Source organism: Mytilus edulis, chromosome 4 (genome assembly GCF_963676685.1).
Source record: "Mytilus edulis chromosome 4, xbMytEdul2.2, whole genome shotgun sequence".
NCBI classification, from domain to species: domain Eukaryota; kingdom Metazoa; phylum Mollusca; class Bivalvia; order Mytilida; family Mytilidae; genus Mytilus; species Mytilus edulis.
In genome coordinates, this window is record NC_092347.1 from 74,764,905 (window position 1) to 74,781,320 (window position 16,416).

The 16,416-nt window shown below is 33.5% G+C and overlaps 2 protein-coding genes across 5 annotated transcripts in view; one reads left to right on the forward strand and one right to left on the reverse strand.

Moving 5' to 3' along the window:
• The window catches only part of LOC139520526 (insulin-degrading enzyme-like), a 58,463-nt gene that overhangs the window by 23,388 nt on the left and 18,659 nt on the right, over positions 1 to 16,416 (forward strand). The window lies entirely within an intron of this gene.
• Positions 8,453 to 12,108, reverse strand: LOC139520527 (uncharacterized). The gene has a single exon (XM_071313243.1). The coding sequence runs from the start codon at positions 12,055 to 12,057 to the stop codon at positions 10,378 to 10,380; it is 1,680 nt and encodes a 559-aa protein (XP_071169344.1). The 5' UTR covers positions 12,058 to 12,108; the 3' UTR covers positions 8,453 to 10,377.

Sequence of the window (16,416 nt, forward strand, 5' to 3'; positions counted from 1 at the left end):
GTATATATATATAGTTTACACAATGACTAGTTGTAGAAAAAGTAAAAATATTTTCTTGTGGGTTGGAACCCACCCCCACTGAAAAATGGTAATTTTCTGTCTATTTTCCGATTTTAAAACGACCTTGAGAGGTGAAAATTGACAACACTGTGTTTTTATTGGTCATTCATGTATTACCCTATAGTTACAGCAGTCCATTCATGCCAACTGGGAGTATGTGGAACTTGAGTGTCTTGCTGGGGAATTATTATTGTCAAGTCAGGTCTGCCTAAATGTCTATACAAATGTCCGGTGTCCGTCCGTCTGTCTGTCCATCCGTCTGTCTGTCTGTCTGTCTGTCTGTCCTGTGTAAACATGTCGCACCGTAACTTGAGAACGACTTATCTAAATTTCATGAAACTTGATATAGTTGTTTTTTATGATGGTCAAATGATACGTATACTTTTTGGTGAAAATAAGATTTAAACTTTTTGAGTTACGGCACTTTGTATCTAACACAGGGGTGTGTTTTTTTTCACATGTCGCACCGTATCTCAAAAACGATTCTTGATTATTGCTTAAAACGTTACACACTTCTTAGTTATATTAATCTTAATATCTGTATACTTTTTGGTGATGATTCAAAATTTCATTTTTGAGTTATTTAGTATTTTGTAAAAGGGGGAGGGTTTTTTACATGTCGCGCCGTATCTCAAAAACGATTTATGATTATTGCTTAAAACTTTACACACTTTTTTGTTATATTATTTTAAGATCTGTATACTTTTTGGTGATGACTCAAAATTTTATTTTTGAGTTATTTAGTATTTTGTAAAAAAAGGGGAGGTTTTTTTTTACATGTCGCGCCGTATCTCAAAAACAATTTATGATTATTGCTTGAAACTGTACACACTTCTTTGTTATATTAATCTAAAGATCTGAATACTTTTTGGTTTGATTCAAAATTTTGTAAAAAAAAAAACTGGGTGCTGTTTTACATGTCCCCCCGTGTCTCAAAAGCAATAAATGGTAATTGCTTAAAACTTTCTCAGAAACTATGTATGATTATTGCATAAAACTTTCACACAAGACGTCGGGCGTATCATGCGCTCATGGCGCAGCTGTTTATTTACAAAACGGTGACCTAGATTTTACAGACTAGATTGCTATTGGCCATATTGTACCTCGTTGTGTTCCTGTACCACCTATCCATGCACTTATGATAATAGTTTATACCTACAGTCACTTCCAGTGACGTAGTGGCCATCAAAAGATGCCCACCCCCACCTGATTTTGGCTATTTTTCACGTTTTTCCAACTTTGAACTCTTAAACGGCTTTCAAAGTGCCATATTTTCATGAACAGACATCTGAGAAGAGTTTATGGACCATGAACTACTTGGTTGAAGTCCCTGCTATTATGACAGTTCACCTGGGGCAGTAAAAAAAAAAAATAGAGGGTCATGGGGGCCATCAAAGGATGGTTGTCGCCATCACGTCTTCAGGCGGGATTGGGGGCTAAAGGGTTAAATAATGTATAGGTTTAGCAATTCTGTGTTCGAGATAGCTATCTTCAAGTATTATGACAAAAATTTGTTTTTAACTCACGTGGCCCGAAGGGCCAAAGTGAGCTTATGCCATCACTTGGCGTCCGTCGTCGTCCGTCGTCGTCCATCGTCTGTCGTCGTAAACTATTTCAAGAATCTTCTCCTCTGAAACTACTAGGCCAAATACTTCCAAACTTTAACTGAATGTTCCTTAGGGTATCTAGTTTATAAATTGTATCTGAAGTTTTGATCTATCAACAAACATGGTCGCCATTGCTAAAAATAGAACAAATTGCAGTTTTTGGCTTATATCTCAAAAACAAAAGCATTTAGAGCAAATCTGACAAGGGGTTAAAATGTTCATTAGGTCAAGATCTATCAGCCCTGAAATTTTCAGATGAATCAAACAACCCATTGTTGGGTTGCTGCCACTTAATTGGTATTTTTAAGGAAATTTTGCAGTTTTTGGTCATTACATTACCTTGAATATTATTATAGATAAAGATAAACTGTAAACAGCAAAAATGATCAGCAAAGTAAGATCTACAAATAAGTTAATATGATCAAAATTGTCAATTGACCCCTTAAGGGGTTATTGTCCTTTCTGTCGTCGTCTGTCGTCGTAAACTATTTCAAGAATCTTCTCCTCTGAAACTACTAGGCCAAATACTTCCAAACTTAAGCTGAATGTTCCTTAGGGTATCTAGTTTATAAATTGTATCCGAAGTTTTGATCTATCAACAAACATGGTCGCCATTGCTAAAAATAGAACATAGGGGTCAAATGCAGTTTTTGGCTTATATCTCAAAAACGAAAGCATTTAGAGCAAATCTGACATGGGTAAAAATGTTCATTAGGTCAAGATCTATCAGCCCTGAAATTTTCAGATGAATCAAACAACCCATTGTTGGGTTGCTGCCACTTAATTGGTAATTTTAAGGAAATTTTGCAGTTTTTGGTCATTATAGATAAAGATAAACTGTAAACAGCAAAAATGATCAGCAAAGTAAGATCTACAAATAAGTTAATATGACCAAAATTGTCAATTGACCCCTTGAGGGGTTATTGTCCTTTAATGACAATTTTTCACAATTTGTTCATCATAATTGCTAACTTTAAAAAATCTTCTCCTCTAAAACTGCTCAACCAAATTCAACCAAACTTCAACTGAATGATCAGTAGGGTGTATAAAATAAAGTTTGTGTTTTATTTTCTATTTCGTCAAAAAACATGGCCGTCATGGCTAAAAATAGAACACAGGGTAAAATGCAGTTTTTGGCTTATATCTCAAAAACTCCAGCATTTAGAGCAAATAAGACAGAAGTTAAAGTATTTATTAGGTCAAGGTCTACCTGTCCTGAAATTTTCAGCCAAATTGGGTAACTGGTTTTTCAGGTATAATGCCCCTGAATTGATGGTTTTAAAGAAATTTTGCAGTGTTTGGTTATTATCTTGAATATAATTATAGATACAGATAAACTGTTAATAGCAATTGTATTGTGAATCATCAGATTGACCTAGACTGTATCTTAACCAAGTGTAGGGCGAACTCATGCCCATTTCTTTCCAGAGGTTCCGAAGAGACTTTAAAAGGTATTTCCAGGATAGTGCATGGCCTTTGTTACTCTGTTTAATTTACAACAAACATTAATTTATTAATTTAGTTAATAAGGCATTGTTTACCAGGTGAGCGATTCAGGCTCTTGAGAGCCTCTTGTTTGTTGATCTTGTATTGGTGATGGTTTTTAGCTCACCTGGCCCAAAGGGCCAAGTGAGCTTTTCTCATCACTTGGCGTCCAGCGTCGTCGTCCTGCGTTAACTTTTACAAAAGTCTTCTCCTCTCAATCATTGGGGTATCTAGTTTAAAAAATGTGTCCGATGACCCGGCCAACCAACCAAGATGGCGGCCATGGCTAAAAATAGAACATAGGGGTAAAATGCAGTTTTTGGCTTATAACTCAAAAACCAAAGCATTTAGAGCAAATCTGACAAGGGGTTATATTGTTCATCAGGTCAAGATCTATCTGCCCTGTAATTTTCAGATGAATCGGACATTTCGTTGTTGGGTTGCTGCCCCTGAAATGGTAATTTTAAGGAAATTTTGCTGTTTTTGGTTATTATCTTGAATATTATTATAGATAGAGATAAACTGTACACAGCAATAATGTTCATCAAAGTAAGACCTACAAAGAAGTCAACATGACCAAAATGGTCAGTTGACCACTTTAGGAGTTATTGCCCTTTATAGTCAATTTTTAACCATTTTTCGTAAATCTTAGTAATCTTTTAGAAAAATCTTCTCCTCTGAAACTACTGGGCCAAATTTAACCAAACTTGGCCATAATCATCATTGGGGTATCTAGTTTAAAAAATGTGTCCGGTGCGCCGCCCAACCAACCAAGAAGGCCGCCATGGCTAAAAATAGAATATAGGGATAAAATGCAGTTTTTGGCTTAAAACTCAAAAACCAAAGCATTTAGAGCAAATCTAACAAAAGGGTAAAATTGTTCATCAGGTCAAGATCTATCTGCCCTGAAATTTTCAGATGAATTGGACATTCTGTTGTTGGGTTGCTGCCCCTGAAATGGTAATTTTAAGGAAATTTTGCTCTTTTTGGTTATTATCTTGAATATTATTATAGATAGAGATAAACTGTAAACAGCAATAATGTTCAGCAAAGTAAGATCTACAAATAAGTCAACATGACCAAAATGGTCAGTTGACCACTTTAGGAGTTATTGCCCTTTATAGTCAATTTTTAACCAATTTTCGTAAATCTTAGTAATCTTTTTTTTTTTTTTTTTATAAAATAGATCCTTTATTGCACAATTCTCTGCTGTTTACAACTTACTCGACTCACAGCATTCAGTCGGGTATCCCTGTAAATTAGTTACTGTTTAACCAGGGAGATTATACAGTAAAATTATTATATATCAAATATGATTAGTTATACAGTAATAATATATAAATACATTGATTTTGACAATTTGGTTTTTTTACAGTTTCCTCATATTACGTAATTACGGAATTTGTACTATCTATTGTCTGATATTGTATATAGAAGTTCTCCTGTAAATACTCCTGATTACCCAGTAGGGGTGTTCCTTAGATAGGAATTTTCAGATGAATTGGATAATCGGTGGTTAGGTTGCTGCCCCTAAATTGGTAATTTTGAGGAAATTTTGCTGTTTTTTTGTTATTATCTTGAATATTATTATAGATAGAGATAAACTGTAAACAGCAATAATGTACAGCAAAGTAAGAACTAAAAATAAGTCAGTATGACCAAAATAGTCAATTGACCCCCTAAGGAGTTATTGCCCTTCATAGTCAATTTTTAACCATTTTTCTAAAATTTTAGTAAATTTTTGTAAATTTTTAGAAATATTTTCCACTGTAATTACTGGGCCAAGTTCATTATAGATAGAGATAATTGTAGCAACAAGAATGTTCAGTAAAGTAAGATCTACAAACACATCACGATCACCAAAACACAATTTTGTCATGAATTTATCTGTGTCCATGTTTAATATGCACCAAGGTGAACAACACAGGCTCTTGAGAGCCTCTAGTTTTGCAACATTAAGGCTGAGTTATTATGCAGAACCATTATACTGACCTTGACTTTGACCTTTAGTTTTTGAATATACAGTAAGAAAAACCGTAGACTTTGTTCCTTGGTCAGTATAATTCTTTAAGATTGACCTATCAGTTACCATGTGTCAGTCTTCAACATAGGCAATGATTATTAAGTCTCCCAAACAAAGTTTGGAGACTTATTGATTTTGGTCAGTTCTTATTATTTTTATTGTCGAGCAAACGTTGCAGAAAGCTCGACATAGGGATAGTGATCCGGCGGCGGTGGCGGCGTTAGCTCACTTCTTAAAAGCTTTATATTTTAGAAGGTGGAAGACCTGGATGCTTCATACTTTGTATATAGATGCTTCTTGTTACGAAGTTTCCGTCAGTCACATGTCCAATGTCCTTGACCTCATTTTCATGGTTCAGTGACCACTTGAAAAAAAAGTTCAAATTTTTTGTAATGTTGAATTCTCTCTTATTATAAGTAATAGGATAACTATATTTGATATGTGCGTACCTTGCAAGGTCCTCGTGTCTGTCAGACAGTTTTAACTTGACCTCGACCTCATTTCATGGATCAGTGAACAAGGTTAAGTTTTGGTGGTCAAGTCCATATCTCAGATACTATAAGCAATAGGGCTAGTATATTCGTTGTATGGAAGGACTGTAAGGTGTACATGTCCAACTGGCAGGTGTCATCTGAACTTGACCTCATTTTCATGGTTCAGTGGTTATAGTTAAATTTTTGTGTTTTGGTCTGTTTTTCTCATACCATATGCAATAGGTCTACTATATTTGTTGTATGGAATGATTGTTAAGTGTACATGTCTAGGGGGCAGATGTCATGTGACCTTGACCTCATTTTCATGGTTCAGTGGTCAAAGTTAAGTTTTTGAGTTTTGGTCTTTTTATCTAATGCTATATGCCATAGGTCAACTATATTTGGTGTATGGAAATATTTTATGATCTCTATGTCAGTCGATCAGGTTTTATTTAACCGTGACCTCTTTTTCACGGTTCATTGCACAGTGTTAAGTTTTTGTGTTTTGGTCTATTTTTCTTAAACTATAAGTAATGTGTCAACTATATATGTTGTATATATAGAAGCATTGTCTACCTGTCTGCCTGGCATGGTTCATCTGACCTGGACCTCTTTTTCAAGGTTCATTGGTCTTTGTTTAGTTATCTTGGTTAATGTTAAGTTTATGTGACAGTTGTAATAAAGCTTAGCTTTATACTTAGGACTATCAACATAATATCAATGATTAGTATAGAAGGTGAGACATTTCAGCGTGCGCACTCTTGTTATTCTTCTTCTTCCTCTTCTTCCTCTTCTTCTTCCACCACTTTAAAAATGAACTTGTCCGCAGCCATTCTCCTAAACGGCTTGTCAGATTTACTGAGGATTTTACAATATGTTAGACTAACATGTCTAGGTGAGCCATCAATCTTTCGTTTATGCATTGGGGTCTATTAAGGGGTTAGAAAGGAGGGAGGGGTTTACTATAGAACCCTATGGGATTTTATTTTCTAAAATTTTCAAATGAATATAACTTGAAAACTGTAAGTGATAGATACATGCAGTCTTCAGAAATGATTATAGGACAATAAAACAAATGACATGAAATATAGGGTGAGTCCCTGGGGGGTCATCCCCACCCCCTTCAATTTGAGAATGTGCTATTATCTTGTAAACGGTCCAAATCCCCACCCCTAAACCATATATATTCTTCAATGGGACGATAAAACAAATCAAATGAAATTAAAGGGAAGTCCCCGGGGGGTCATCCCCACCATGTTCAATTTGAGAATGTGCTATTATCTTGTAAACGGTCCAGATCCCCACCCCTAAACCGTATATATTCTTGTAGGGGACAATAAAACAAATGAAATGAAATAAAAGTGATGTCCCTAGGGGCTCACCCCATCCCCTCTTGTTTGAAAACTTGTAAAGGGTCAACATCCCCACCCCTAAACCATATCTATTCTTGTATGGGACAATAAAACTAATCAAATGAAATTAAATGGAAGTTCCTGGGGGTCACCCCCCACCCCGTTCAATTTGAGTATGTACTATTATCTTGTAAATGGTCCAGATCCCCACCCCTAAATCATATATATTCTTCAATTGGACGATAAAACAAATCATATGAAATTAAAGGGAAGTCCCCGGGGGGTCATCCCCACCACGTTCAATTTGAGAATGTGCTATTATCTTGTAAACGGTCCAGATCCCCAACCCTTAACCATATATATTCTTGTAGGGGACAATAAAACAAATGAAATGAAATAAAAGTGATGTCCCTAGGGCTCACCCACCCCCTCTTGTTTGAAAACTTGTAAACGGTCAACATCCCCACGCCTAAACCATATCTATTCTTGTATGGGACAATAAAACTAATTAAATAAAATTAAATGGAAGTTCCTGGGGGTTGCCCCCCACCCCGTTCAATTTGAGAATGTGCTATTATCTTGTAAATGGTCCAGATCCCCACCCCTAAACCATATATATTCTTGTAGGGGACAATAAAACAAATGAAATGAAATAAAAGGGAAGTCCCGAGGGAGTCACCCCACCCCCTCTTGTTTGAAAACTTGTAAACGGTCAACATCCCTAACCCTAAACCACATATATTCTTATATGGGACAATAAAACAAATCAAATAAAATGTAGGTAAAGTCCCTAGGGGTCACCACCACCCCCTCCTGTTTGAATACTTGTAAATGGTGGAGATCCCCACCTGTAAGCCATATATATTCTTGTATTGGACAAAAAATCAAATCAAATGAACATGGGACCATATAAATGGCGAGTTATGGGAGCTTTGTTTGGGAGACTTTGTAACAGCATCCTGTTACAATTACTTCTTGTTCTAAATGAATGTCCTCCATTCTGAAATCACAAAACCAAATTTCACATCAGGAACTTAATTGCATGTACAGGGTTTACTCGTCCAGCTCTGTTGACAGATCTAGTCAATGAGACAACTCTATATCCAAGTTTCAATTTGTTAAATGTAAACCACTATAAGTCAAAGTACAGCCTCAACACATAGCCTTGGCTCCCACCCAACAACAAGCTCTGTAGGGTCCCAAAAATGACTAGTGTAAAACCATTCAAACAGAAAAACAAATGGTCTTATCTGTATAGAAAATTACGAGAAATACTTATGAACCACATCAACAAACCACAGCCACTGAACAACAGATTCCTGACATAGGACATGATATCAAATGTCTAGAAAGGAATTGATCTTTACATTTTGGTTTTGTTAAAGTATGATATCTACAAAAGTAGATACCTGATGAATAAATGCTCTTTTACCAAAGCAAAAAATATACAAATTTGGTTTATTATTTAATTTCTGATTCTACTTTATAGGCTACATTTTATATATCAAAGACAAAGAGAGTTGAACTTAACCTCATTGAAACTTCTAATTATTACTTTAATATATATGTTACAGTAAATAGGTGAAAATAGGAATTACATGTAATTACTAAAATTTAGGAATTACATGTAATCCCTGATGCACTTAGTAAATACAAGCAATTTCTGAAACGGCCCAGTTATTACCAGTAATTACTAATTTTAAAATGAATTTTTACACCTATGTACTAACTGTTAAAACAATGTTGTAATATGGTCAGCTGATCAAAAGTTATGGTAATACCAACTATAGAAGATCAGTGAGAACTCTCAAAAAGTGATCAGCCTAAATTGTACCTTTTTGTTATAGAAGCATTAGTTACAAGATGTACAAAAAATTAAATATGATTTTTTTTTACTAAAATAAGCTGAGAAACCTGGGCGATGAGTTGTGCACTTGTAGGTGAACAATTGGACCTCATTGAATACATATTCATGTGACCTTCTATTGGGCTTCAATTCAACCCCTATCAAGAGATAGGTTGACCGATGTATTCAAATTTTAAAAAATTGTAAGGGTTTCGCGAAAACCAGTATCTCACCTACTTTTGCTGTTAGTCACAGGCTCAACAAATGTGGGAAAAAAATATTTAAAATTTTCCTCCAAATACTACCTTTTGACTAGTACTGTAAGAAGCTTCTGTCCAAATTTGGTTAAAATCCAGGATGGTTTATAAAATCTAATAAAGGTTAAAAAAAAAATTAACCACAGAGTGTACATGGTGTATGTAGAGTTAACTGGAAAAAAATCCATTTATAAGGAATATACGAAAAAGGATTTTTTTTACAAGTTTTACTTCTGGAGATTATCTTATGATCATAAACAAACTTTTGTCCAAGTTTAGTAGAAATCCAGGATATTTTGAGAAAGTTATTAAAATTTTAAAAACTTAACCACAGTGTTAACTTGCAATATTGTCGCTTTGACACATTCCTCATTTCCTTTCTCAATTTTAAAAGAGAAACACAGAAATATTAAATGTGACTATAAAACCCATCAAATTGTATAAATTTGTTTGTGAAGAATGTCGGCTTCATCGCAAAAGTCTGACAAAAGAAGTCTTAAATAAACCTATTTTGTAAAAGGAATTCAACTTATGTCATTGGGCAAGTTATATGCAAAGTATGCCTGATGGAGATTTTAATTTAAAAAAATTATGAGATTTTAAGAATTATCAAGATTATTCAATCAAATTTGGCATTATCGAATGTCTATCATCAAAAAGAGGTGGTGTGTTGCCTATAAACTTCTCACAAATGTATTTCTCAATTTTGGATTGATATCATTGTCTTGTATGCTGAAAATGATTTTAGGGAGTTTCAAAACTTTTTAGAACAACCATCTTCCAGTTTCAATTCACAAACACTAAAGAGTGTACACTTTTGATGTGCCTTATATTCCTTAATCCTTAATTAAGTAAGCCCTAAAATACCTACCCTTTCACTTTCTTATTTGGTATCTTGAATTATATCTTTAATTTTAAAACAAAAATATCAAGTTAGTAAACAGCTGTAAAAATGACAAAAAAAGTCAGTGAATACCAGTTATTACTGAAACAACTAGTAAATACATGTAATTACTAAATTGGCTAGCAGTTACAGGTATTTACTGAAATGTTTAGAAATTACATGTAATTCCTAATTTCACCTATTTACTGTAACATATACATAAAGTGTTTTTTATTCATATTTTTGGGGTTTTGATAACTTTTTGATTACAATTTAATTATTTAATAAAGTAAAATGTATTGTGATCAAATAGAATATGTTTTTCAAAGTCATTCAAGTATTGATTAGCAGTCTGATAAATAGCATTGTGATGTATTGTTTATGAATTACTTCAGCACCCTGATATATTCACTTTATATAGTTTGGCTTCCTTGGCTGTACAGCTGTTAGGTGTAGAACATCCTATATAGAGCTGTCCTGTTGGAGAGAACGCCAGGGAATATGCAGCTTCTATTCCTTTGCCTGTTGTCTTTATGTATGTAATCAGCTGTCCAGAGTTGTTCAGGATGTGGAGGGTTTGAGTATCTAGATCAACTACAATGACATTGTCTCTTGGTGTTGTCACTATTCCTACTGGTCTGAATATTGTTTTCTTGTTGATCTCTGTATCCCCTTTATATATATTAATCACACCACCTGCCTGTCCTAAAACTACCACTTTACCACTGTCTTCATCTGGATCATAGTCTGACACATGTATATTACCATTAATGGTTGTAGTAATTCGTTTAGGATAATCAAATATAGGTTGATTATGTTTGTCATGTTCATACACAGCTTCTTGGTCTCCATTCATATTTATTACAAACACTGCTCCTCTTCCTTCTTTATGATAACCTCCTACCATGACCTGACCTCCACTGGTGATATGAACTGCTGTAGGAAGGAAAGGACTAATGTCATACACACTGTCTTTTACTTTACCAGTGGTACTTCTGATCATTTGTAGTCTGGATTTCCCTGTTGACAGAAGTAGATCACCAGATGCAGTTTTTGCCATACCAAAGACCTTGATATTGAAGGTTGATATTGTCTTCAGTTTGATTCCTTCAGGTTTTAATTTCTGTAACACTTTATCAATGGGATCAGCTATCCACAGTGAATCATTAGGACATAGAGATAAATAATCAACAATAGAAAGATTAGTCTGATATTGGTTAACAACATTAAGAGAAACATTTACTTCAGGTAATGGTATGTCTACACTTTGCAGAACTCCAATGTTAGACTGAGTTATCTCTCCAGGAATAAATTGAAGTGTTTTTCTACATGATATTTTAGGTTTAGGAATAGATACTTCTATTGATCTCTCCATTTGGCAAACTTCTTTGAAAAATTTAGTAATGTCAGTGGTATTAATGAAATCCTGAACATCACTAAACTTTTCCTCTATTTGTCTTTCACTTTTTGAAATGGCCTTGATACTTTCTTCATTTGCTTTGGTACAGGCTTTGTGGTTCTGGTCTAACTCATTTCTTAGTTTTGCTATATGCTTTTCAACTGCTTGTTTCAAAACTTTCTCATGGTTAAGAATATCTGTGCTTACTTTGGCATAATTTGAATTTTCAGCATCATAAATCATATTAGCTTGATCCTTTGTTGCAGTTATTTCGTTTTTTTCCTTTTGCAATTTGCTCTGTCCCTTCTTTAGTCTTTCTATCTTTAAGTTATATGCATCACTAATTTCTGTTAAATCATGTTTCTTGTGAACCTTAGCAATGCAAGTAGGGCAAACCAGTTTGTCACAATTTGTACAAAAAAGGCAAGAAGATTGTTCTGAGTGATCTTGGCATTTAATGTTTGAAAAATCCAATTCCTCGACAGACAGCCCCACATTCTTGATGTCTACCACCTTATGATCTTTACCAATCATCAGATGTATTTTGTCTTTACATTTACTGCACATTAGAACTCCACAGGTCAAACATTTCCATTTTATGTTCTTCTCAGTTTCACATAAATTACAATTTATTGGTATCTGGCTTCTTATTACTGATTTAGAAAACGCCATTTTGGATGTTATTATACTTCCTGGTTTGTAACCAGGTGATTACAATATAAACCTGACCAGGTATATAATATATATAGATTTAAATGTATATTATATTACAGTATCTTATCTAGACCTATTTATATTACACTAGTGTAAATAGTTTAAAGTTCTTGATTTATAGAACTATTCTTCTCGATATAAAGAATTCTTTATCTTAAAGTTATATTCTTTTAAAATCATGAAATGCTTTTTGAAACCATTATGTTGAAAAGTAAAGGAAAAGAATTATACGAGACAGAGACTCTTTTTAAATTTCATTATTGTCTTCCAGTTTTTATTTTCTATTTGTGGTGATTTGGCCTAAACCAAGTTACAATTGTTGTGGTTGTTGAAATTGTTCATATTTTTAGCGATTTTTGTATTGGAAGTAAATTTGAAATGAAATATGTACTGAATTATCTTATAGATAATTGTTAACTAGCCATATCTTAAGACAGTTCTCCTGAAGTAATTTATTCAAATGCAATATCAATTTATTCTAATTACTGTCTTTTTCAAATAGAAAGGTTGATATCCTCTAAAAAAGTATGTTTTAGTACAATGAACTATTTGAATGGTTTAAATCGTTAGATTTCTATTTATTATAAGGTCACTGTGTATCATCGCCACTGGAAATTGGGTACTAACGGAGCGGAGAGAAATAGAAAAAAAAAGTAAACAAGTTAAGAATTCATTCAATTTAAAGCATTTCCACTCATTTGATGAGAGTGCCGCTTAAGAAATGATTTTTTATACGACCGCAAAATTTGAAAATTTTTTCGTCGTATATTGCTATCACGTTGGCGTCGTCGTCGTCGTCGTCCGAATACTTTTAGTTTTCGCACTCTAACTTTAGTAAAAGTGAATAGAAATCTATGAAATTTTAACATAAGGTTTATGACCACAAAAGGAAGGTTGGGATTGATTTTGGGAGTTTTGGTCCCAACATTTTAGGAATAAGGGGCCAAAAAGGGCCCAAATAAGCATTTTCTTGGTTTTCGCACTATAACTTTAGTTTAAGATAATAGAAATCTATGAAATTTTGACACAAGGTTTATGACCACAAAAGAAAGGTTGGGATTGATTTTGGGAGTTTTGGTTCCAACAGTTTAGGAATTAGGGGCAAAAAAAGGGCCCAAATAAGCATTATTCTTGGTTTTCGCACAATAACTTTAGTTTAAGTAAATAGAAATCTATGAAATTTAAACACAAGGTTTATGACCATAAAAGGAAGGTTGGTATTGATTTTGGGAGTTTTGGTCCCAACAGTTTAGGAATAAAGGGCCCAAAGGGTCCAAATTAAACTTTGTTTGATTTCATCAAAAATTGAATAATTGGGGTTCTTTGGTATGCCGAATCTAACTGTGTATGCAGATTCTTAATTTTTGGTCCCGTTTTCAAATTGGTCTACATTAAGGTCCAAAGGGTCCAAAATTAAACTTAGTTTGATTTTAACAAAACTTGAATCCTTGGGGTTGTTTGATATGCTGAATTTAGAAATGTACTTAGATTTTTAATTATTGGCCTAGTTTTCAAGTTGGTCCAAATGGGGGTCCAAAATTAAACTTTGTTCATCAAAAATTGAATAAATGGGTTCTTTGATATGCCAAATCTAACTGTGTATGTAGATTCTTAATTTTTGGTCCAGTTTTCAAATGGTCTACATTAAGGTCCAAAGGGTCCAAAATTAAACTAAGTTTGATTTTAACAAAAATTAAATTCTTGGGCTTATTTGATATGCTTTATCTAAATATGTACTTTGATTTTTGATTATGGGCCCAGTTTTCAAGTTGGTCCAAATCAGGATTCCATATCAAGTATTGTGCAATAGCAAGAAATTTTCAATTGCACAGTATTGCACAATAGCAAGAAATATCTAATTGCACAATATTGTGCAATAGCAATTAATTTTCAATTGGAGTTATCTTTCTTTGTATAGAATAGAAGTTGATAATATATGTTGGAAATTTGCCAGACATGACTATGATGTCATTTTCTATTTTTATTTGCCAATAACTTTATGTAAATAACTTCATTGGAAATTTGCCAATATAAAATGTTGCTGATGAAGCTTTTTTTCCTTATCTTATCTAAAATGTTTTTAGATAATGTATGTTGGACATTTGCCAGACATGACTATGATGTCATTTTCTATTTTTATTTGCCAATAACTTTATGTAAATAACTTCATTGGAAATTTGCCAATATAAAATGTTGCTGATGAAGTTTTTTTTATTGTTTTATACAATAAACAATGTATATTCACTTTTACTACCAACCAATCTTTACCATTCAGTGATAACAAGCACTTTATTTTACATTTTAATATTTTATGATGTATTTAAAAGAGTAGTTATTGTTGCAAACTCCATTAGAAATTTGAATTGATATCAGTTTTGGAAAAAGGGAAACAGGGATGTGAAAAAAAAGGGGGGGGGGGTTTAAATTTTTCTCATTTCAGATTTTATAAATAAAAAGAAAATTTCTTCAAACATTTTTTTGAGAGGATTAATATTCAACAGCATAGTGAATTGCTCAAAGGCAAAAAAAATATTTTAAGTTCATTAGACCACATTCATTCTGTGTCAGAAACCTATGCTGTGTCAACTATTTAATTTTAGATTTAAAAAGTTTGAAGAAGAAATCTTTAATTGATTTGTAAAATCTTGACATTTGTTTTGTGTAAAAAAAAACATGTAATGTCAAAAATTTGATCACAATCCAAATTCAGAGCTGTATCATGCTTGAATGTTTTGTCCATACTTGCCCTAACTGTTCAGGGTTCGACCTCTGCGGTCGTATAAAGCTGCGCCCTGCGGAGCACCTGGTTGATATATAATTCTTTAAATTATTAGGTCGATAAGTACAAAATTAATACAAGATTTTGTGTAATACTCCAAAACTTGCCACTTAGTACCGGAAAATTTCGAGGTCGATCGTCCTCTGTCGCCCCATTCTCAAGATATTGAACTGTTTTTCATTATTTTTCCAGACACGTTTTTAGATTATTATAGTGTGGCATCATATTTACTGAATTTTGTTGTCAAAAAGATGTATTTTAAAGAATGTAGACCATAAAAAATAAAGTCTAGGGTACGGCAACTTGCTCGTGTTGACAAATTTACTGTATGGCAACTTGTTAATTTTAGAATAGTCATTTACCGTCTTTTCAAAGAAAATAAAGTATTAAGTTCAAATATCTAAGGTGTGGGGGGGGGGGGGGGGGGGGAGGGGGGTGAGTAACCCTTTTATGCTAAACTGTTTTTGTCCTTTTCAAGGTTTTAATTTGTTTAAAACTGTTATTTGACTGATAAATTTTAAAAACTGTTAACTGTTTTCGACCCCGCCTGTCTGTAATCTGTTTTGTTAAAATTTGCAATGTTGTTAACTGTTTATTTGAAATATCTGTTACTTAATACTTAAAGTGTTCACAGTTTATGACATTATTTTCTCTGTTAACTGTTATTTACAAGAATCTCATTAAAATTTGCTGTCCATCTCTTTCTTTACGTTGCTTCTGCAAAAGAGTGACATAAACAGCATATATGTAACTGTACATGTCTTTAAAAAATCTTTGAGTATAGTAAATCCTTGATAAAATTGAGAATGGAAATGAGGAAAATGTCACTGTGTATTGATATACCTGAAGCTGTCTCCTAAGTGAGCAATCATTTAACTACAAAAAGGGGGTAGAAGTTCAATGTTTGTTTCTTGAAACATATAAATGAACCAAAATTTAAAAAATGAAATAAATACAAGACTATATACAAATGTAGCAAAGGTTACGGACTCAAAATGGTTCATGCAGGTGCAACAAATGCGGCAGTGTTAAACATGTTAAGGGATTTCTCATACCCCTCTTTATACGTCTAACCAATGTAGTTATATCTGCCTTCTACTTGTAATCAATGTATCCAAAACGTTAAAAGGAAAGGCCACTTCTTATCCAGCTAAAACCCTGGTCACTCCTATGATGAAAATAATTCAGATGTATATGGAATGTTTGATAAGTTATATTGACCCAGAGTACCTGGACGGAATTGTGAAAAATAAAGTACCTTTTTCAATTTGCAATTCGTAAAATAACTGAACAGTGTGGCCTGGTAGAAGAGGCTGAAAAATGAGGACTTGGTTCTCAAATTGGTGTCAAATTTGCTAGTCTAAGACTTCAGAAATGTAAAGATAGACCAAGGCTTTTTTTATATCAGCTCAGAGTTCTTAATTGGGACTTGGAGATGAAAGAGTGTATCAACTTGTGACACCTTACATGTTACTTTCTGATTTATACACTGGTTTTGATGATTTAAAATAAAAATCAGTAAACCTTCGTTATTCCTT

Bases quoted from the DNA above. Each gene is read 5' to 3' on its own strand.
- LOC139520527 (XM_071313243.1), bottom strand. From the start codon at position 12,057: ATGGCGTTTTCTAAATCAGTAATAAGAAGCCAGATACCAATAAATTGT.